General features: G+C 43.9%; 1 protein-coding gene across 1 annotated transcript; it reads left to right on the top strand.

Annotated features, from left to right (window-relative positions):
* The first annotated feature begins 1,832 nt into the window (after nucleotides 1-1,832).
* On the top strand, nucleotides 1,833-20,182 carry CAPN7 (calpain 7). Its single transcript, XM_008940269.1, has 20 exons — nucleotides 1,833-1,938; nucleotides 2,533-2,690; nucleotides 4,898-4,965; nucleotides 5,155-5,355; nucleotides 5,951-6,037; nucleotides 6,861-6,987; nucleotides 7,347-7,432; nucleotides 8,325-8,418; nucleotides 9,826-9,972; nucleotides 11,622-11,728; nucleotides 12,232-12,352; nucleotides 12,582-12,726; nucleotides 13,897-13,996; nucleotides 14,555-14,690; nucleotides 15,074-15,149; nucleotides 17,284-17,429; nucleotides 18,083-18,145; nucleotides 19,463-19,593; nucleotides 19,865-19,957; nucleotides 20,038-20,182. The coding sequence occupies exons 1-20, from the start codon at nucleotides 1,860-1,862 to the stop codon at nucleotides 20,180-20,182; spliced, it is 2,310 nt and encodes a 769-aa protein (XP_008938517.1). The 5' UTR covers nucleotides 1,833-1,859.
* The last annotated feature ends 3,394 nt before the right edge of the window (nucleotides 20,183-23,576 follow it).

Here is a 23,576-nt window from a genome sequence, read left to right on the forward strand (position 1 = left end):
TAGCCAGCAAGTGCTCTGTGCTTCCTGCTGTGTGCGACGGGGCGGGTCCGAGAGGGGCAGCACGTGAACCAGCGCGGGCTAAGTTGCTAATGGTGCTCTACAGAAACGTCAGAAACTTATTTGGGCACGTGAGGACTTCAGCGGAACTGCTAAAGACCTTTTCTGATTTTGGCTGTTGACTAACAACTGCCCAGCTGATGGTCAGCAGCTGTTGTGGTGCGACTGGCACCCTGCTCGTGCCAAGGAACCGGTAACTCGAGCTCTGCATCGGCTGGTGTGCTGGCTCGGCAGGCAGAGGGCAACCGCCCCGGTCCTGCACGGGCCTTGTTTGTAAGAGGCTGCTTTCTTTATGTTTACATCTTAAAACCAGGCAAAATGTTCCTGCTTGAAATCACAGAAGCAGCCTCAATTAGGCGTTGCTTTTGCAGGGCTGGTTTGGACATCCACAGCTGTTCTTTGTGCCGTAGGCAGGCAGCTCCCCATAGCGATCCAGCACCTCGTGCCAGTCTGTACCTGTGGGGTGTCACAGAGGAACGTGTCCCTGTTGGAGCAGATCTCTGCAGTGCTCTCTTCTCCCTGCAGAACACAGCTCTGCCTCAGCCCTGAGCGGTAGCTGATTGTGAGGGATCAGTGGAGCTGGGCTTCTGTTCACCTTCCTGCGGCTGTGGATTGTTTTGGGTGATGCAGTATGGTGATGGATGTTCACAGGGAGTATGCGGTGCTTGGTTCTGTGATGCTTGTCAGTGGAAATTTATCCTGATAGCAGGTACAGGCTGTGTCCGGGTCGGCTTTAAGCCTGGGCAGACTGCTAAGCTTGGCAGAGACGGTGCCCGTGAAGCACACGGAGACCCCCTGGCCACGGCCCTCTGCGGAGCAGCTCCCTGGGCACCCGCCCTGGTAACTGTTCTGCTTCCCACACGCTCGGCCTGCTGCGGGACCACCTCTGCTGCTGCCAGGGCAGGCACTGCCACCAGAGTGTGGGCTTTCCCCTGCCAGTAATGAGGACAAAATAAGGGTTTTGTCCTCGTTTTTGTCAGTGACAAATTTCAGTTCTCCATGTGCTTCTGAGGCTGTCAGCGCTGGCTGTTTGCTACGACCCTGCCAAAGCTGGTGTGTTTTCCCTAAGCTCCGTGGCTGGGTAGGCAGCGGGCTGGGGGTGTCTCTGCCCAGCAGCCTGTGCAGCCAGGGGGACGCTCAGTGTGGTGACATGCTGTGTGTCCCAGCTGGAGCCCACGCTCCCGCCGGGGCGCAGGGCGTCGTCGACACCCAACGTTTTGTGCACGTAACATTTGAAACACAACTTTTGAGGAGCTAGGAAACTTCAGATTTATAGACTTTCAGATTTGATAGCTTTATGTGAGTCATATTAAAAGACAACACTTTCTAAACCAAAATTCTATGCCTTTGATTTTGAAAAGCCTTTAGACTGGTTTACTTTCATTATTATCAGTTTAAATGCAAATAATGTATTAACAGCTTCCCCCTTTAAATCTAAAGCTTTGAAAATGAGAGGCAGTTTGTGGCTTGTGAGCTTTACTTAGCTGATTTCAGTGCATGCTTTGAAAATGCTACTTTAGGCCTCCTAATGCCACGCGTTACTATACAGACAGGCCCTAAGATCTGGCCTTAGTGAGCCCCAGAAGGATTTTTTATCGTATTACAGCTTGTCCCATGTGTGTGAAATTGAACATGATCTCATTTATAACTATAAACTTGTTCTTCCCAGCAGCATTTTCCTGCAGCTCACAGCTGCTGGATGCCCTCTGTTCGTGGACTGTAATTTTCTAGGCAGCAAACATTAACTTTGTGTCAAATTCTTCTCCCTGCAGGAAGCTGCACAAGCCTTGATTTATGCTGGGATGGCAGGGTCCAACTTGGAAAACATTCAAGAAAAAATAAATGAGTACTTGGAGAGAGTTCAAGCTCTTCATTCAGCAGGTGGGTAAGGAGCTTTCTAATTAAACCTCTGCTTAAATTAATTGAGTGGAAAGCCTTTTGGTGCTGTGAAGTATGTATCAATGATGTTTGCTCTGTTTTTCATGATTCTAATTTTCTTGTCCTCTGTGAAGCGCCACAAATGCAATGAGCACATCAGTGCTTTAAATTCTGATACATCAGAAATGAAGTGCAGACTTACTTCTTAAGGGCTTGGCTCTGGGTATTCTTTCCTTTTAAATATTCTTAGGAACTGCATCTGCAGAGCAAACCTGAGAAAGCAATTAGATACAGCAAGAAAAATTGATCAGGACCAGATCAAAACTCTCTTCTAAGCCTCAGTGCATGATGGATTTGAAGCAAGTGGGCTCTGGTATTTATGTGGAATTACTGACTGTGAGAGGGCAGAAGAGTGCCTGCTGGAGATGGGCCAATATTCCTTTTTTTCCTATTTCTACTCCTGGTGGAGGTAGAACCTTTCCAGACAAGAAATAGGGGTTACCCATCCGATGGGAACTGCTAGTGCTCCAGTGCCGCGGTAAGGGTATTTTTGCATGTCTGGTGCTACAGGAGGCTAAGAGCTTCTTTTTCATTTAGTTCAGTCCCAGAACACAGACCCTCTGAAGTCAAAACAGCAGCTGGACTTGGAGCGTGCTCACTTCCTAGTGACACAGGCCTTTGATGAGGATGAGAAAGGCAATGCAGAAGAGGCTGTGGAGCTGTACTCGGAAGCAGTGGAGCTCTGCCTGAAAACAGTATGTTAAGCTACAGGTTAACTTGGTGGAATTATGTGTCATGGTAAGAAATTCTTCCACTTCCACAAGTGACTGACCCTTAAAGGCCAGCTTAAAAATGGAGCACCTGTGTTTCTAAAAACTGGTTTTTGATCTTTGTTTCCACTGTTGTATTCTTAAGTGTTTCTTCCAGTCCTTATCTTATGTTGCTATTTACCACTGTAAATTTATGATCTATATGTTTTTTCTGAACTGGATTATCCAACAAACTAGAAATACTGTGGAACTTTTTCATGTTAATGTTTGCCCTTGAGCAAATGCAACACTAAAACAGAAATTACAAGCAGATAAAACTAAAGATGTTTTACCAATATGTCAGCTATGTTACTGTCTGACTGCATTAAAGGAAGTAATTTAAGGGAAATTTTTGTGTGTAATGCTTTCTGGAAACGTAACAGTCTGCTGATACCAAAACTAGTAAAAATACTTCTTGATTACTCAGTGCTCAACATTAAAGCTGTTACAAGTGAATTCAATCCACAGCAAAATCAATGGTAAGGACAAATTGGCCATTACATGAATGATGGAGAATATAATTACAGGTACTGCTTTTTTCCCTTAAGTCCAGTTGCCTTAACTAACTCCTTACAGGAATTGCTCACCATCATAATGTAACTCCACCAAGTCTGTTTTTCTTTTTCCGTTTTTTTTATTTTTAATAATGTCAATATACATGGGTCGTTGGGAAGGTAATGTTATTTTTGCTACATGCTAGAGTAAAATCTTTCCTCTGAATTCTGTAGACTGTTTTTACGTAGGCTAAACCCCCGTGGTGATACAGTGGCTAGATTGAGAGCCAGTAGAACTGCTCCAGTTTTTCCACTTGAGCTGCTGGAGCTGAACACTTTCAGTCTATTACATAAAACTCACTGCAGCAGCACACTGTTTTTTTTCCTCTGCTGTGTTCCTTCTGGTGTGTCAGTGCATGCAAATATTACTCTCATCTATTGCCGTTAGCCTCACACTATCTCATATTTGACAACTGCTTTAGTTTGATGCCTCATTAGGTACAGATACTGTTGAAGTTTCTTTTAGTCTTGACTAGCACATTGTTTTGCTGAGATGAGTGTAGGTCTTGTCCCTCAGGGTGATCAGAAAGTGCCACCTTCTTCCCAGGATGAAAGAAGATGGAAAGAACTCTGCTATCTTGAAGCTTTACTTCTGTCTTTCTCCTCAGCATGTTCAGGTGGAGAGATCTGTTTCTCCCTTACCCTGGCAGTACTGGGAGAGCAGCTGTTCCTCCCCTTCCGTGGCTGACTCACAGATGAGTGTGCTGGAGTTCCACCCCCACTAATGACCTTCATGTGTCTTTCAAAGTCTTTTCCAACCAGGAACTCTGGAGTGGGATTTATTTGCAAATGTAAACAGTGGCTTACGGAGGGTGTTTCTAGCTTAGTTTCTTGGGGTGGAAGTAGCTTGCCTTTCTTTTCCTCAGTTGACCAAGCTGACCTGGGAAGATCAGTCAGGGAACAAACCTGGAACCCAAAACCTGCTCGTGGGTGTCACAAGAGAAGCCACCTCTCCTGTTGTGCCTCTTGGAGGTTGTTTAGCTGCAGTAGACACGTTTCCTCTGCCAGGACAGCGAGGGTGTGAACTGTCAGCTGAGCTCCCAGCTGGGAACAGAAGTTACAGCTCTGGATGTCTGGTTGAGTGCCCTGTCAGAGATTATTTTATGCTTTACATGTGCAAGAACAAGACTTTTAACTGAAAAGCCATCTTGTTTGTTTGTACTTTATTAAAGTAAGCATACAAAATAATTTTTTTTTTTGCTAAGTTACCATGATTACTTTTGACTCATTTTGGAAAAAGAATTGGAACACACCTAAGCTCAGTAGCAGACTTAACACTTGATTTTATTGTCTTTCTGCCCATAGTGTTTTATTACGATTAATTCTTCTGGCAGATGGAACGTGTATAAAATGTTGCCCAAGCTGAAGAATTTTAAATATTATTTTTGTTCCACGATGAGCATTCACTAGAACAGCAAAATGATATTTGCTTGCTTAGAATGCTATTTATGCTGAGATTGTAAAAAACCTATTTGCTTATTTCAAAAGAGAACTGATAAAAATCTCCAGCTGTTTCTGTAATCTGAGTGTGGAGTTCGACACAGCCGGTAAAGCCCGCGGGTTTTGACGTGCAGCTTTTTCTCCTCTCTTGCACTGAAGGCCGCTGAGACCCCAGAAGCAGGCCTCCAGTCCAAGCTGAAGCAGCTGGCCCGCCAAGCCCTGGACAGGCGAGTACTGCCCCTCTAGCAGACCTCCTCGGGGAGCGTGGCCCCTGGCAGCTCTCCTGGCAGAGCCGCCACTCTGAGCACAGCAGCCCGTGTGCCAGCCCCCCGGAAACCCAGCGAATAAGGAGTTGAACCATAACTGTATTTTTATCGTTGTTGTAAACAAAATGCATTTATTTTTATTTGCTTCAGAGCGGAGGCACTGAAGGACTCGGTGTCAAAGTCATCTCAGAAGGAGAAGTCAACTGCAGCTAAACCAAATCAGCCAGTCAGAACATTCTTTCCACTGGGACCCGATTTTTCTTTAAATGACAAACCACAGAGCATCAGAGCAGTACAGGCTAGTGAGCCTCACGGCCAGAGATACACCGCAGAGGAGATTGAAGTACTCAGGTAAGATGGATTTTCCCAAAATGTTATCATTTGTGCTCACATCCTTTGTGTGCCTTGCACAGTGGATTGAAACAGCTGAAGTGTGAGGCATTGGGAGTAGAGGCTGGAAAAACACCTCTTCCAAAACGCATTGCTGTTGTTACCCACACGTTACTGAGTTCTTGGATTCTCTCCCGTAATGTAATTAGTGGCTTAAATACAATTTTTAGAGTGTATTTAGAAGACAGTTTCTTGTAACTGACTGCCAGGTTTATTTTTCATGGCCTTAATTTTGTGTGTTGCACACAGCCTACCTGAATGAGCTCATGAAAGGCCACGAAAAGTTCATGAAAGAGGTGTCAGGATACAAAGATGGTTTTATAGGCTATACAATTGCTTTGCTGGACATTGAGGAAGCATCATTTGTGGGACTGTGACTTCTGCTGCATCCCAACCATCCCTTTTGCTGTGATTTTTGTTACAGATGGAATGTCTTGCTTTCAGCAGTATTGTCTTGTTAGTTTCTAAAAACTGATTTTGTTGTTACCTTCTGGAACTTAGTCTTTGAAAGATGATAGGTTTGTAACTATTCTTTTTTTTTTCTTATGACTTGCAGGAAGACTTCAAAAATTAATGGCATTGAATATGTACCTTTCATGAGCGTCGACCTGAGGGAACGGTTTGCCTTCCCTATGCCATTTTCGTAAGTGTGATTCAGTTACTGAACTTTTATTTCCAAAGCTTTCTCATATTTGGTATTTCTATGTTTTCTTTTTCAGAATTTAAGATTTTTTTTATGTAGGCTTTTAAGTATGATTCAGGCAGAGATACTAAAACACTACCACTTCCTTCCTCGGTCTGATCTTAACTGTTCAGTGTGAGCTGATGCACTGCCTCTGCATTTATGTCCTAGGCCTCTAGTGCCAACACTGCCTTTGGCTTTTTGGAGGATTGGGCTGGGCTGGCAGTTGGGGTCCATTTCCAGAGTCTGGTGGGTGCTGAGCTCAGCTCCCCTGCGTCGGTCACCGCTGAGAGGAAGGTTGTGGCCGCTCCCTCGGCACAGGACTGTCCCAAGGAAGGGTGTCTGTAACTGATGGACCTTCATTCACGAGCAGTGACAGTATCTCACTGCATATTCATAACAGACAAAGGCACCTGGCCTTGGGCAGGGCAGGGTTTGTTTTTTCAATTTTCCACTAAAGGCTTGTTAATCAGACAAGCGTCGATATTTTCAGAACTAAAGAAACTTTTTATTATTAGTTCATCATATTGAAATAAAGTGAAGAATTTGAGTTTCTGCTGGTATAGATGGCTTTTAGGAATGTTTTAATTTTTTTGCCTTTTTCCCACCTAAGAATCACAAACTTAGCAGTAATATTCTTTGAAATTGTTTCATGGCTCTGTGTACAAAGCTGTGTAATCATTCTGCGCATAGTTTGCACCCTCTATCAGACACCCTTGTGCCTGGGCATTAGGGTTCTCTAAACTCCCAGTGATTTACTTCTGTTTTTCTCTCTTTAATCTAGTGATAAGTGTGGGAAGTTACCCTTATCCCCTAAACAGAAAGCAATGTTTGCCAAGTGGGTGCGACCAGATGACATAACCAATAACCCTACGATGATTTATACTGTATCAAGTTTCAGCATAAAGCAGGTAAATTGTTTCTAAAGAGAAACCTGTGCTGCTAGCAGGTTATTCAAAAGGAACCTCCAGATAGGAGAGTGCTTTCCGTGGCTGCCATGAGAGTACATAAATAGATACTATCACTTCAGATTCCACGCAAATAAACAAGTGTGTTAGAAGTGGAAGTTCATAACTCTAATGGGTTTGCTCTGGAGGGGCCTCATGCTGAGCAAGGGTGCCTCCTGCCTTTCAGCTGCAACTTTGCTTCTCTTGGCTCAAATCCTTTGCCTTTTGAAGGGAGTTACCAACTGGTGACTTTGCACATCCCATTTGTCTTTCAGTATTCAAGTTATTAGTAAATGTCCTCACTCCTTTTCTTTTCTTCCTAGACAATAGTGTCAGACTGTTCTTTCGTGGCATCGCTAGCTATCAGTGCAGCATATGAAAGAAGATACAACAAAAAATTGATCACAAGGTAAGTAGCTGTAGCTTTTGAGGATCTTTACAGATTTAATACTGCCAAGCTTTTGCGATATCTTCTGGAACAGATGGACACAGTAATAAACTGCATTTATTTCACCTTTATTTTCCTGGGGCACAAGCCCCAGGCTGTAGCGCTTCTGAGAGGGAAGCGAGCTCTACACAGGTGTGTATGCAGACACTGGAGTCTAACTTCAGATGTGCTTTGAGAAGGAATAAAGAGTTTGGAAGGTTTTGTTTGGTTTTAACACTTTATAGGTTTATTTTCCTGCTTTGCCATGCCAGCTGCTGTGCCACAGGTGCAGGTCTGTCTTGCATCTCGCTGCAGAATTAATGTTAACAACACTATCTCTGCTCCACTCAGCTGGCACCCTGTGGTAAATTTGGCAGAGGGGTGGCAGACCCTACTGGGAGCCCGTTGCCAGCCCAGTGTGTGAACATTGTTACTAGACTCTTCTTATTTTAACTTGTATTTGTTAGAACTGAACTTGTAATTCTTTTCAAGAGCAGTGAGCTCTGCACCATCTCCTTCTTCAAACATTTGACTTGTCATTCAGACAAATACTGTATTTGTAGTACAGAGTTGTAAATGCAGTTTAATAGTAAGATAAATTTTACTTGCTTCTGTTGGAGAAACAATTAGGTTACTTAAGTTCTTTTTATTACTATATTAAACAGAAAACTGCAGTAAGAGCCAGGCCTGAAAAAGAAAATCTATTTAAACATCACTGTAAATTTTACTAAATTTGAGTTGCTCTTTCATTAAAAATTCCATGTTGATGTTCAGTGCAAATTCCAGAAACAGACAATGCTAATCCCACTTTGTTCTCAGTGTACATGCAGCCAAGTCATTTATGTCCTTCATTTTGTTGGGTTTTTTTGAACAGTATAATTTACCCTCAGAATAAGAGAGGAGAACCAGAGTATAATCCATGTGGCAAATACATGGTGAAGCTTCATATCAATGGCGTGCCTAGAAAGGTAGGTGGTTCTGGGGAGACTTAGTACTGTTACTGTTTAAGTCCTGTATTTTAAAGGCTTGCTCTGCTTCGCTGTGGAGCTGTGCTTGCATAGCAAAATCTAGAGAGATGTTTTGTTGGAATGTGGCTTTTAATTGCTAAAGCTTTTGAGATTCATCTTGGTTGTGAAGTATAATGGAATGTGAGTGTTCCTACAGGTGTTCATGAAAATAGCCTTACTTATGTTAAATTATTTTTAGAATCCTTCTGTTGCTTAAAAGAATTAGGAAAACCATGTGGGAACAAAATTGTATACCCTGCTCGTAAATATGGGACACAGGTAATGTACTTTTCCACTCCATTTTAGAAAGAAAGATACAGAACTAAAAAGTACAGAGAGGGACATCCAGGAGGAGTAGAGACACGGAATGACCATAGACGAGTAACTCACATGGCCACAGATTTTTAGTAAGGAAAGGAGATACCTGAAGAGGTGACATAACTTTGTTTTCTTTCCAGTGCAATAAATAAGAACATAAAATTATGCATTTGCTTCATATAATTACTTAACTGTAGCCCAAATTACTGCAGATCATGGGGACTGTTAAATGTTCATGGGAGTTTGGAAGTTGAGTGGTTGTATTCATGGGATGGAGGGTAAGAAGAAGGTCCTCAAAGGTTATTAATTGACCTGGGTCAGGAGGTCCTTGCGTTGCAAAATTCCAAAACCTAAATATTTCAGGGAAATACAGTGTATGTGCTTGCCTTGCTTTCAGTGCTCTTCCCAAAGGCTCTCCGAGAGGCTGCGCTCTGCTAGGATGGCCGGGCGCCCTCCCCTGAGGAGGGTGGTGCCTTCTGCACAGGCAGGACCTGGGCTGTGCTGGGCAGCCTGGAACTGAGACCTCTGTTCTGGGAAATCTGCAATAATGATCAATATGTTCTACCCAACTTAAAGAAGAAATGTTAAAACTTTCAAAACTGTTTTGTTGTCTCTCCTTGCCAGAGGGAAGACATTTAAATTTGGAATTAGAAGCTATGACAGTGATGTGAGACACGGGTTGTGTGTTGGTTTTTTTGGTTTTTGTTTCCTTATAGATAAAAAACCCTGTTTGTTTTTCTGCTGGCTACCAAGCACAGTCCATGTCTGTTTCCTAATTCAGAGAGGAATATTCTTAGGCTTTTCTTTCCTTTTTATGCTGGCAAGTGCAGTGACCTTCCCTCTGCTCCGTCTGCAGTGGGTTCCAGGTGCCAGCGTACTGCCACCGCCCCAGTTTCACACAGGGCACAGTGAGGCAGCTGATCCCAGGTCACCCCGTGGGCCGGGGCGAGCCAGAGCTGGCAGCAGAGTGTTTTGTTTGCTGCAGGGCTGCTAGAGGTGTCCACAAACACTTCAGCAGCATGATGGTGGGTTTTCTGTTATTTCACACAGGTAATCATAGATGACCAGTTACCTGTTGACCATAGCGGGGAACTCCTCTGTTCTTATTCTAACAATAAGAATGAACTGTGGGTGTCACTAATAGAAAAGGCTTACATGAAGGTCATGGGAGGATATGATTTTCCTGGATCGAATTCTGTAAGTACTGGATTATTTCTAAGAGGCAAAAGTTCACTTAAATAATCTTGGGTCAAATAAATTTTGTCCTAGTGAAATGAATGAATTGTATGAGTTGGTAAGTGGGTTGCCATTTTCTTTTTAAAATTTTTTTCCTGTTTTTTTTTTTTTTCTTTTTTTTTCCACAAATATACTTGGCTGTACTTGAGATTTATTCCATCCAAACAGAATGAGCAAGGCATCTTGGTGGGCAGACTTACTCTTGGTTCTCTGCAGGACTGGGACTCAGGCCTGGGAGGGGTGTGTGTGTTTCTGTAGGGTCTAGAGGAAAGTGCTGGCTCAAGTCAGAAATGTCCTGCCCCTGTCAGTCCTGCTGGTGTTGGTTTCTACCTGTTTAATGAATGAGGCAGTTCTCCCTCCTTAGTTAGGGGAGTTGGCTAGGAGAGGAAGCAAGTGCTTTGACCTGTGAAGGTTTATCAGGTTGCTCCACTCGTTTACATGAACAGCAGTGGGTTCCTATAATGTCCTCACTAAAGAAACAGCCATCATACTGCAGCTAGGCCAGCAAGCACAGCAGTCCTGTCAACAGGGCCAGCTTGCCAAAAGGAGTAGCCTGTGTAATCTTCAGTTGTCACTTAGGAAGCATTTCTGATTTCAATTTAAAATTTTAACAATATATTTTTGATTTTATCGTGCTGTTGGCAGTCTAGCTGGTGTCTTGATAAGTGCATTCTTGGAGAGTATCTAGTTAATCATCACGGTTGGAAAAATCATTGTGGAGACAATGTCACTTCATAGGAGGGGTGAATGTAGCCTACGTTTCTAGGGATGTTCGTTATGGTGCTGGGCTGCTTGGTTTTGGAGGACAGAAGCTGGTGAGAGTAGCTGTGGTTTGTTGTCATTGCTGTCCTCTAACTCGCTGTCTGGGAAGACAGCCTGACTTGTGAGGTTTAATCTCCACCCTTCCCACCCTCCCTGCCTTCCTTCCTGGCTGTGTGGCACTGGTCGTTCCTCCAGTTCCCACCCACTGAGGCTGGACACTGACACTTCTTGTCACCTCATGAAGTTCATAGTCTCTGCTTTTGCTTTGAGGAGTACAGAGCAAAGGAAAAGGGGATAAGCAATATTTCAAGGAGATGAAACAGGGAGATAAAAGCATCTTTTTATGGAAATACATGTCAGTGTCAGCTTTGCCAAAAAGAATTAAAAACTCAAGCCCCAAGCTGTAGAATAAACAGTTATTTTAAATTCATATCTAATAGCCAAGTTCCAAGTAGTGCTTCTGAGACTGCTTTAAAAGTGTGAATCAAGAAACTACATAACACGCATCATAGAATGAGCACGATGATCATTCTGTTATGCTTCTGTTGCTCTGAAATTCCAGTTTGTTTCATCAGTTCTTTCTAGCTTGTTTGGTTTTTTTTTTTTTTTTTTCCCTTGGAGGCTGTTTGGAAGTGTTGTCCTAAACTCAAATTCAGTTTTGTTTGGCCGTTTTGTTGTTTGTTTTTTTAATATAATCTTAATCTTGAGCCTTTTATGTGTACAGCTCTGCTGTAGCTCGCATGTACTTGATCTCTTCCAAGGCACGTCTGTGGTTCGTGTATAGACATCATATGCTTACAGAGGGGTTATCTGTTGTGAATGGTTTTTGAATGCAACTTGCATTTCAGAATATCGATCTCCACGCGCTGACGGGCTGGATACCCGAGAGAATCGCTATGCACTCTGACAATCAAGCTTTCAATAAAGACAGTACTTTCAGAATGCTTTATCAGAGGTAGGAGTTTGTTCTTTCCCAGGTCAGTAAGAAGCCTGCTGTGCAGTGCTGTTACAGCTCCCAGAGCAGTGCAGTCACCACAGCCCCCGGGACAGCGCTGTGGCTCTGCCCCACACCGCGCTGCACAACGCCTCCCGTGCTCCCTGCGAGGGGAACAGCTGAGGCACTGGTGGCTCTGACAGAACAGAAGAGTAATATATGGTGGAATTTTGAGGTGATTTTTCTTCTTTACATAGGAAGAGAAGTAAAAGCTAGTGTGTTTTCACAACGGTAATTACTGCTAAATTAGTACTTGCAATCCAGTAAAATCACAGAACTTACTTGTGAGTTGAAAGTTCAGACCCTGCAGAGCCTGTGCTGGGGGACACAGCTGTACTGTAAACACCTGCAGAAGTACAGAAGCTTGAGCTTCTCATTCTTCATATTTCTTACAGTGTCTGGCAAATGTTGTTTTGCAGCTTGCGAGATTCTAATTAAGGTATTTTTGGCCTCCTCTTGAGCAGATTTCACAAGGGAGATGTCCTTATCACAACAGCAACGGGGGTGATGTCTGAAGAGGAAGGAGAAAAGTGGGGTTTAGTTCCAACCCACGCGTATGCCGTCCTGGATATAAGAGAATATAAGGTATGAAGTAAAACCAAAGGTGTTTTCAGATGCCTGTTTGAAACCTGTCTGGGATGGGAAACCACCGAATTTTACTCAACAGTTAACATTTATTTTGTCTTGAGCTCCATTTGGGAAATTCTGAAAAATATAATGGTGCTGTCTTTTCTTGAGCTATTGGTTCATGTTCCATGTTGATATAAAAACTACCTTGACAAGATGAATCCAGCAGTGTTATTTTGTATTTTAGGGACTCAGATTTCTTCAGCTGAAAAATCCCTGGAGCCACTTACGTTGGAAGGGACGATACAGTGAAAATGACACAAGAAATTGGACACCAGATTTACAAAAATACTTGAATTTTGATCCAAGAACAGCTCAGAAAATAGACAATGGTAATAAGGTTTTAAAAGTCACTATCATTTCATAAAATACAGACCTTTGTGGCCTATCACTGCAGGAAGGTGTAAAGAAGCTGTTTAGGCACAAGGAGAGGGAGAATAAAGAAATACTAGAAACTAAGTAGTCTGAAAGTTTAGGAAGTATTTGTGTATTTAAATCTGTTGTTTCGGGTTTGTCTGGGGTTTAAGTAATCTGGATTGTTTCATATACCTCAGATCCACTGATGGGGCATTACCACCTTGCTGAAGGGTTTCTACCTCAGTATGTGGGCAGGGGGGAGTTCAGTACAAAGATAATTTTCTGACAATAAGCCGTGTAATTAATGCTGCTTCTTAATATGCAAAGAGACTTTTTGTGGGGCTTTTCCTCTGTTGTTGGCAGTATGTATCAGCACGCTTACTGTATCAGTATTTAAATTAGTCTCCCCTGTATCTGAGGCTCTGCACGGGAGGTAAGTGGGTTATTTTTCCCTTTACTGGGTTACTGTATCTCTGAACAAATCTTTCCGTATGCTCTATTTCCGGCCCTAAGAGCAGATGGAGATCTGTCTCGGAGACAGTGGTGGTGCTGCTCTGATCATCCAGAGACCCCGTGGGACGGTGCCCAGGCCTGGCCTGGCCCTCCTCAGCAGGGAGAAGCATGTGGGAAGTGTGTATGTGTGCTGGTGGAAGGGGAGGCTGCTGGCAGCTCAGGGATCCTGCAGAAGCTCCGTCTTACACTCGGAGAGGGGGCAGCTCTGTGTATCCCTGAGGGAGCCACTCCGTTCTGACAACAGCATGCAGCCAAACCTGTTGCATGATAGCATTACTGCTGAGCCTTGTGCAAATGCGTACGGAAAACTTCTGATTTAAATGTGAGACTAGCAGGTAGGCTCACCTGGTCATGTCTCTTCCAATGAAAACTGCTTAGTGCTTGAGAACGAAAAGCATTCTACCAGCTTCAGAAAGTCTTGATGATAAGCAGACTAACTTTCTCTTCATTTAACTTTTTTGTTTGGGGGCTTAAGTTTAAATTTAGGAACCTGGGCAATACAGACAATACTACTAAGATTACAGACATGTTGGTTTGTGTAAGTTCTGTCATTTGCTTAGAAAAAGACTTCTGCAAAACAAGAAAAATCAAAGTATCTAGTAAGGAGACAGTAACAGTGTGTTCATCCTTAGGCATTTTCTGGATTTCCTGGGAGGACCTATGCCAGTACTACGATGTTATTTATTTGAGTTGGAACCCAAGCCTTTTTAAAGAATCAACATGTATTCACAGGTTGGTCCAAAAGAGTTTCTCTGTCAGTATCTCACTAACTGTTCTGACGTGGTGCTTCCTTCCTTCCATTCTTCCTAGTTACAGCTGAAGAGGTTGAACTCCACTTCTTCCTCTGGAGGAAAAAATGTGGCAAGCTTTGGGAACTAACCATAGCTCACATGTGGAGTCTTACAGTTAGAAAGTGTTGGTGTTTCCCCCTCCATAAGAAGGGTGGTGTGTGCAGTTGTTACAATAGCTGGCTGGCCCGCGTTCCAGAACTGCTCAGCTCTTCCTGGGCTTTGTCTGGTTGCAGTCGCCACATCAGTCTGTCTGCTTGCATTTAGCTTTTTTTTATTACCATGCTTGTGTTGTGGTAGGGTCATTAATAAAGCACAACAGTAAGGGAATGCTTTGGACACTAATGTGTCACGTAACCACTGTCAGATGGCAGTTGAAAATCGGCCATCAGTAACTCTGTTGCTGGTAATGGGTAGCTGCTGTCTGTGTGGGATCTGGAGTTGGTTTTCAGAGCAGAACTGACGGCCTGGCTCCCTGGCACGGTGTGTGTGTTCCTTGCAGCACGTGGGACGCGAGGCAGGGCCCGGTGAAGGACGCCTACAGCCTGGCCAACAACCCCCAGTACCGGCTGGAGGTGCAGTGCCCGCCGGGGGGCGCGGCCGTCTGGGTCCTGCTCAGCAGGCACATCACTGATAAGGTGACGGGGCCTTCCTCCTGCATTTCCTGGGTTCTGAATCTTTGTATGGCTGTGCTGCTGGCGTATCGCTGCCGGTGTTTTCACACGGGAGTGGGTACGCTTGTGTGTACGTATACGTTCTGATTTCAGCAGCACACACGCTTGTAACACGCCCGCAGTGAAAATCTGAGTGAGGCAATCAGATTCTCCACCACGGAGGTGAAGGAGTAACTCTGAACTGGGGGGTGGGGGCCAGGAAGTCTGAACTGCTGGCAGTCTTATTTCAAGAATTTTGTTTTCCTAAAGAAGGGGCTCGGGTCCCTTAGCCGTGCGGCAGCGGGGGCGGGGCTGTGCTGGGGGCAGTGCCACCCCGCCACACCACCGCTCCCCTGCCTTCTCTGCAGGACGACTTCGCGCACAACCGGGAGTTCATCACCATGGTTGTTTACAAGACGGACGGCAAGAAAGTTTACTATCCAGGTGAGCCTACCTTGATTGGCCAGGAGGTGACGTGAGAGGTCAGTGGGGAACTGCAAAGGACTTTGTGGAAAGGCCCTTCTTGCTCTGAAGCGAGATGCCTCGCTCCGTTGGTCAGACTCCTGCGACGCTCGTGTGGCCCTGCTGGAGCGCCTTCAGCAGCTGGCAGGGAAGGGATGAACCAAGCTGTAGGAGCTGGAAGCTCACAAGGATGTGTGCAGCCCTGCCAGCAGACTGCCACAGCGTCTCCTGTATCGTTCTGTTGATTTTGCAGTGGCAGTAGTTAATGCTGAGAGGGAACAGATGTTGTGATTCTGTTTATCTGAGAGCATAATTATTTCCCAGATTTGTGAAATTATTTAAAGGTTTGTGGCTTCCACTAAATGAAAATAATCAAGGTTAATTGTTCTATGGACTTAGCTTAGCAACATACCTCAGCAAGGTCATGAGATGCAACATATCAGGTATGGAATGTTTAAGAATACACGTGTTCAAGTTTTATCTGTATATTGCCCCTGGCCACTACAGGTCAGATTCTACTCACCCTGAGGACAGGCTTGGCTTTTGGAGTTTTGTAGCTGTGAAAAAGCCATGTATGTTCTATTTCAGGGCAGATAGCAGATATGAAACACAGGTTGAGTACAGAAAGTAAAGGTGATGCCCAGGTTGAGCGGGTAAGGCAGACTGCAACTTCAAGGTAGACCTAATAATATACTATTTTAATTTATTCTTTACATCTTTAGAGATCTCTTTAAAAATATTCCCTGGAATGATTTTGTGAAGGTGCATCCTAAGACAGGTGGGCTTTGGCCTGATGCTTGCACAGAAAAGGAACCTCTTTAGAACGAGGGTTGCATTTAGGTAATAGCAACAGTTAATTAGGGAGGCAGTGTTGTTCAGTGAGCCCTGCCAGCCAGTTCCCTTTGGATCCAGGCTGCCTTCCTGCAGAAGGCTTCTGCAGAGACCTGCCCAACCATCACCTCTTGCAAGAGCTGATCTTGTTGAAGCATGTGCTCCTCCTGACAGCCCAGGACACGCCTCTGGCGTTGCTGGTCCTTGTAGCAGTGCCCGTTTCACACGTGGGTCTCACTGAAAACGTTCCCCAGTGGGCAAGCCAAACACGCGTGTGTAGCAGAGGGACTCCTTCAGCTGTGGCCTACAGAGTTTCACAGCGAGACTGCCAGCAAGGACAGGGCGAGCCACATGTTTTGTCTTGCTACCCAAATTCTTTCATGGACTTTTCATCTCACGAACTCAAACTTGTTTAAAACCTTTTTCTGTGAAAACAGATTGGTCAAGCTGTAGTATTATTTTTACCATCTGTTAAAATGTGATCAGAACAAAGCACAATGAGGCCAAGATTTCCCATTCCTGACCTTCTCATTTTTATATTAATCTTTTCCTGTCTCCCATGTTCCTCTGTGGAGGAAAATAAAAGGGCCTGGGCCTATTGAAGTAATTGGCTGGACTTGTTCCTGCCTCACTGAAATTAAAAGTCTGTAAAGAACTGGTTAGAGGCCATGTAACAAATTACTTTGACTAACTGTAAAAGCAAATATTTGGGCATTAGTACTGGGATGCAACTACATCTGCATAATGATCACATAGGTTTGGGGAAGGAGAGAGTGTGTTTGGTGCAGTTAAAGAAATTAACCTGTTTTGAAGTCTTGTTTACCCAGTGGCCAAAAATTTTGGCATCTGGTGTTCTGGAACTGTCCTGCCAGTGGAGAAGGAACAGCTTCCTCAGAGAAGTTTTTAAAGAATGCTCAAACATTCCTTGAATGAATTTTCAGTATAATCCCCATCAGCCTCCTTTTGAGTAGTGACATTGGTCCACTGGGAGATGGACTTGCAGTTCTTGGAAACACTGCTGAAGTCCCATGACTGGCAAGTGCAGAATGTGTCCTGTCACATGGGACGTGCCTCTCCTGAAAATGGTAGCTGCTCGTGTATCTCCTTTTTATGAGCAAATCTTGAGGCTCTGTTCTTTTGGGAGCCCTCACGTCAGTGTACAGTTTAACCTTAGTACCACTGGTCTGATCTTGCTGGCAAAAATCACTGAGAGTAAACAGCTAAGAATTTCACCAGGCTGGGGGGATTTTTGATGAGAGAAGAGTGTTCATCCTTTCTCCTTCAGCGGATCCTCCTCCGTACATTGATGGTATTCGGATCAACAGCCCTCACTACCTGACCAAGATAAAGCTGACCTCTCCAGGGCCCCACACGTTTACCTTAGTGGTGTCCCAGTATGAGAAACAAAACACCATCCATTACACCATCAGGGTATGTACTGCTGCTTTCCTAATGAACTCAAGCAATTAAAGTGTCCTTAAGTTATAAGTTTGGTTAAAAAGTTTACTTCTGGATTGATATTGTTCTTTTGGGGACAGAGGCTAGGAACGATGGAGCAGAACTCCTGAAGTGTTTGATAATGTTCTCCATTTGTAGTTAAGAAAATATAGTGTCTGTGTGGTTTGACTAATGAAATCAGCTGAAAAATACTTCAGTTTCCTACAATAAAAAATGAGTATCTGTGTACAGGCAGAGCACTGGCTCTCTATGTATCCAAAATAAGCCTATTTTAGATCCCAGTTAAGATTTAAAGTTTTTTTACTTCTCTAAGTCCTTGGGACTCAGTATTTGGGTTTTTCTGTAACTGGTGAGTCATGTTGTCATCAGCACTAGATGTCTTTTTGTTGCTGAAAAAAGTAAAATGCAGATTGTTTCTCTTTTTGTTTAAAAAATAAAGTAGAACTAAGTGTTGTTAGTTCCAGCACTACTTTGAGCTTCAGACAGGGTTGTCTGGTGAATATCAGAGGCATGCAGTGCACAAGTGTCTGAAAAGCAGAACTGCCTACATGGCATTTTTAGTATGTCATGATTCATATGAAAAGTGCAAGATGAACGTGTGACCAGCTGTGGCTTCTACCTCACAGGTGTACTCCTTGTGCAAGTTCACCTTCTCCAAGATTCCTACACCATACACCATTTCCAAACGGGTAAAGAAGTATTTTCCTTTGAATCACTGCATGATAGTTCTGGTTTGGCTTTTCTCCAGTTTAGATGTATAGTTTTTAAATATATTCTTATGTATTTTATAAAATGCCATCTTATGCCATCTTCTAACAAATGAAACTTCTTAACTAAAGCTTCATCCAAGCTTCATTAGCATGAGACCAATCTGTACATGTCACATACAATCTGTGTAATTCATACTGATGTGGGAGTCCTTGGGCTGGCTCAAGGACCCAGAGGTCACAAAGTCATTGAAGGTGACCAGCCTGTTTGATGCAGGACATCTATTTTATGTTGTCTGATGCTTCAAAAGAAAATTAAGTATGTAGAAAACTCGTGCTAATTACTTGAAGATGTCTGTCTAGTATTCAAATAAAAGGCACGTTTTACCTGTGCAAGGCCAGCTCTGTCTTTATGATTAAAGACCAAGTTAGAAGCCTGTGCTCAGTGCTTGCTGGGTGCTTGCTCAGCAGCCATCAGAACAAGCAGATAGCCAATTCACAGTTGACCAGGAGAAGCAAGTTCTGTCTGATGGCCTGTGCTAAAGCCGTGTGCTCACTGCTGGAGCTCGCCAGGCCCTGGACCGGAGCGCAGCAGGGGTGGGAGAGGCTTGGAAAGCTCACAGCACACAGCAGTGAGTAACAGCAGGAGGGGATCCCAGCTGTAAATGCCTGTCAGTGCCTGGCGTCTATTACGTCTGACCTCTCAGTTTAATGACTAGCAGGAGGAACTTGCAAACTGATGGCCTGTTTCTCAAAGTCTGAGCAGTGTTTTTCCTCCCGTGTCTTTGTCCTTGTGGAATCTGTCCTTACGGGTATCTTGTCCATAGAACTTGGGTTGTGAGTCCCTAGAGGTGAACAGGCAGGGCTAGAGACAGCAACTGCAAACGCAGTTACAACACAAGTAGTGCTGTGCTCCCTCTACTGCTGTTGTTTCCCCTTTAGTGCAACAGGAGAGTGAGTGTCTGAGAAAAAAAAAAAAAAAGAAAAAAAACCTACCTGCATAGTCATGGACTAGGTGGGAATAGAGATTTTTAGATGCCTTTTGTAACAGTCACTTGTTACTTATTTAAGCTGAAAAAATACAGTATGGTGCTGAGGCTTTGATCAGGGTGGGGGGAGGACTGCAGTGAAACTTGTTGAATACTTAACAGAGACTTCCACTTGCACTTTAAAAATTAGGGAGATGACTAAAGCCTCTGAAGGGAGAGCAGCCTCTGGTCTTGTTTTGTTTGTGCGTATGAATAAGGAATGCAAACCTTCAAGATACAAAGTGTTTTCTGTACTTTTGACTTCTTTCAGGTTAATGGACAGTGGAAAGGTCACAGTGCTGGAGGGTGTGGAAATTTCAGAGACACCTACAAAAATAACCCCATTTATCAGTTCCAGCTGGACAAGAATGGGCCGTTGTTAATTGAACTGCGGGGACCAAGGTTGGTAGAGTGTTGTGCTACAGGTACAGCTTCACTGGTGTCCTCTGTGGGGACAGGGGAGGCGCCCTCAAAATCCATGAGATGAGGTTCGAGAGGTTACCCTGTTAACAGGTAGTAGACAAACTACCTCTGATGGTACATCCACGTCATGGTAACTTTTGACATAACGCTTCTGTCACAAATGTGACAAAACTCTTAGATGCCTTCCAGTTATACTGTGTAGTTTTTAATCAGTGGCCCTCTTCATGGCAGCCTGTTGTGTCACTTGCAGGCAGTACAGCGTTGGCTTTGAGCTCATCACAGTCTCAACCGTAGGAGACCCTGGCTCCCATGGCTTTCAGAAGAAGAGCAGTGGTGACTACAGGTAATTAATTCTTAATGAAGTCTTAGAAGTTTGAAATATAGTTCAGATCTTAGTTCTAACAAGGAGTTTCTTTATTGCAGGTGTGGATTTTGCTACTTGGAAGTGGAAAACATTTTTGCTGGAGTTTACAACATTATCCCCACCACGTTCCTGCCTCAACAAGAGGGTCCTTTTTTCTTAGATTTTAACAGTACTGCTCCTCTGAAGGTGTCACAGCTGCAGTGAGGAGACAGATCTGTGCAGTACTGCTTAAGGAGGCGGCTTTCGTCTGTCCTACGGTCTGAGAACGGGTGAATAACTCTTGCCACAGGTGCATAAAAGAAAATTCCAGTCTAAGTTATAGCCAAAAGCCCAGTGTTGCCAACTGGCCAGTTAATTGTGGTGGAGAGTTGCTGCAGGGTTTGCTGCTGCAGTGTTGGAGTGAGTGCTGTCCAACAGGCTCCCGGACAGGCTAAAACACTTCTATTCAAATGAACAGACAGAACTCTAGTTATCGTAGTTTTTCCACGCTTCAAATCAAAGTCTAGTGAGTTAAGGGGAAAACTAACACTGAAATTCTCTTCTCCCAAAATACAGGGTATATGGGTTTAAGATTTTACTCTTCAAAGTAAACATGTACGAGGAATGACTCTTGCATATTCTGCGCTTATTCAGTCTCAGGACCAATTAGCTTTTCCTACATATTTGTGCTGCTCTCGAGTGTTCTCAGCATTGAAAATGTTCTCACATCTAAATGTACATTTACTGCTGCTGGGTGTGTAGTATTCAGGAGACTGACATGCTCAGCTCGTCTGCCCTGTGGGTACAGGGAAGGGTCTGGCTTCAGCCTTTTTCTGAAAGCAAAGCACGGGCTTCACTCACATTACATGTACCTTGAGAGCTTTTATTTCAGAAATACCTGTGGGCTAAAATCGTCCCCACAGAAGGCTGCTATGAGCAGTACAGCATCCCTTTGCTTCATTTCATACTTTGTGTTAAGTGCTTAGCTTGGGCTAAACCAGTGGCAACAGAGTCCTGCATGCATTTTATCACCTGTGAAGGGGGCCGTAGTCAGTCTCAGTGTCAGTACCCTGACAGTACTAAGCTCAGACAGCAGGACTGAAGGCTTTCTTCCCCCCACAAATCACTCTGAAAAAGTTACTGGAAAGTGAACTGAGCTGTAGATTTTTAACAGTCTCAGGCCAGTATCTAGGTTAAGTTTTTCTCCCCCTATACCATTTAGCATTTTTTTTATCCACGTGACAAAACAGCTGTTGATAGGAGCATGGAAACATCACACAGCAAGACTTCTAGAAAGGAGTAAGGTCAGCACATGCAACAACAGCTCAGACTGTAACAAAGGCATGTCAGGCCTGTTGCTGCACTTCCACTTAGTCATGCTTGTCCTTTAAGTCTTCCCTGCCTGTGAACATGCAATTCAAGCTTTTAAACATTAAAATATAAAGCCTCATAAAATATGCCAGCGAGCATCCTGCATTCCTCCGTTCACTAAGGGAAGGTAATTTTAAAATAGCTGATTTTTAATTCTCAATCAGTGGGATAACTGGAAGTAGCCTATTTGGAAGTTTTGACATTCTCCTTACTTAGACATTGTAAAGCCTCTTCTGTGTATTTTTTTTTTTTTAAATCCTCCTTCAGAGCTCTGCAGAAGTCCCTGTAACACTACTGCTCCTAGCTCAGGGCGGGACACTGTAGGCAGGCACAGGCGAGTCCAATCCCCTGATTCCCAAAGGCTCAGGGAGGTGGGACCGACAGCTCCTGCCCCCTCAGTCTGGGGTCCAGGCCTTGTTCCCAGGGCACACCCCATGGAACTCTTCTGCACCGTAGTGGTCCACGTGACCACAGCCTGTGTTCAGTTTGAACAGCCCACTGTGTACAATTAAGTTTGTGTTTAATAGGGGTTTTCATCACTTACTTAGTCAAGAAAAGGATGTTTAAATTGTTTGATAATACCAAAGAGAAGTAGAATTCTTGATTAACATTTGCTTTATGCATCCTCACTTCAGGGCCCCTGAAGTGGTCACATACATACACTTTGATACACTAGAGGCTTATTTTTATACCCATGAAGGCAGCTACTGTCATATTACTCTTCAGAATATAGAGAGCTCCAACAGCAAAGTGACTGGAGAAAGCCTGTTCATTTGCCTGTGCTCCTCAGTGATGTGTGGTCATTTAAATTTGTCATATTTATAATTATGGCTTTTACAAAGTTTAAAATAAAATGAGTTTTCCATTAATTTATTAGACATGCAATTCTGCCTGTGTGTTTGCACAGTTGAAGGATGATTTACCTGCCACGTCTGGGGGTCACCACAGGAAGAAAGCTGCAGTAAAATCCTCAAATCCTGCAGAAGCATGGTGTGAAAGTGAAGGTGTGGTGGGTCCCATGGCCTTTCGTAGTCCCTGACCGATGGCTGTACCCTTCTGGGAGCTGAACACCATGGGGACACGTGCAAGGCAGCGCACACAACTGGTTTGCTATCCTGCTGAAATTAATTGCCCAAGTGCAGGGAGTCTGGGTTTCCAGTCAGCACCAGCAAGATAACAAGAAATTTGATAGCAAGAGAGATTAAAACACAGCCACCCGCACCCACCCCACCTGCAAATACCAGACAACCCAGGAAGGCCTAGTAGGGGTTGACTGGCACATCTGCAGAAATTAGATATACAACCACAACTACGTCTGCTAATTTTTCTAACTGTATGCAGCACGGACATTAGCTTAAGTACAGCAGTTTAAGTAAAAACATCTAATACCATGTGGCACTTTTACACTGTATTGCTCTCCATTTCGTATTTGATACTGTCAGTCCCAGCTTTTACCCAGGGAACAGCCACAGAAGCTGGAACCACAGACTGCTTTCCTCAGCACTGACTGGGCTGGGAAATGCCAGTAATGACAGAGTTCAGCCTTCAGGTCTTCTGAGGATGTAAATGTGCAAATATTTAAAACTATTACAGCTTAACAGCTCTAATGTGTGGGCTCTAATTTTTCTGAGAACAGGTTTCCTTACCTCCAGTTGTGGGCATGGCCTCACAGTGAATTTCAGCAGCACTGAGTACGGAGGTGTTAAGTAACAGGACACCTTCCTCTTTTCTGCATACTAAGGGATTTTTGAAAATGACTACAGCTCTGATCTTGCACTGTTCAGAATAAAAACAGCCACACATGCAGGTATTCGGGAAGCTGGAAGGAGGCAACAGTTGTCCACACACTGCAGAGGAATCCAACACCAGCAAGAGTGACATCAGGCCGCAGTCTTCAGCTGGAAGTGGGTATTTAAAGACTACTCTTGCTGCAGGAGAAGATTCAGTTTAGTGCTTGAGATGCACTGAGCTTGCACAGACACAAAATGAGATGTGGAAAACAGAAGTGTTTACTGTAGTGTGAAGAATTTTACACTAACTTTGAGAATAGATACACAAGCTGTGGCAGGGACAAAATACAACAGGACTGCAAAAACATAGAATAGAAAATACTTTGGGGGCAGTACTAAAATTCCCATCAAATTAACAATATAAACTGGCACAGTAGATAAAATGGTGCTTTCAGAAATGCTTAGCCACCAAAACCGAAGAGTCCTAGGATTATTTACTACCACTTATTAGCATAATT

The sequence above is a fragment of the Merops nubicus genome, unplaced genomic scaffold (assembly GCF_000691845.1).
Source record: "Merops nubicus isolate BGI_N331 unplaced genomic scaffold, ASM69184v1 scaffold46645, whole genome shotgun sequence".
Taxonomy (NCBI): domain Eukaryota; kingdom Metazoa; phylum Chordata; class Aves; order Coraciiformes; family Meropidae; genus Merops; species Merops nubicus.

Excerpts from the sequence above, each read along its gene's own strand:
- CAPN7 (XM_008940269.1), top strand. The coding sequence starts at position 1,860 with ATGGCAGGGTCCAACTTGGAAAACATTCAAGAAAAAATAAATGAGTAC. Across the intron at positions 6,988-7,346 it reads CAAGTTTCAGCATAAAGCAG|ACAATAGTGTCAGACTGTTC; the intron begins GTAAATTGTTTC and ends TTTTCTTCCTAG. Across the intron at positions 8,419-9,825 it reads TCAATGGCGTGCCTAGAAAG|GTAATCATAGATGACCAGTT; the intron begins GTAGGTGGTTCT and ends TATTTCACACAG.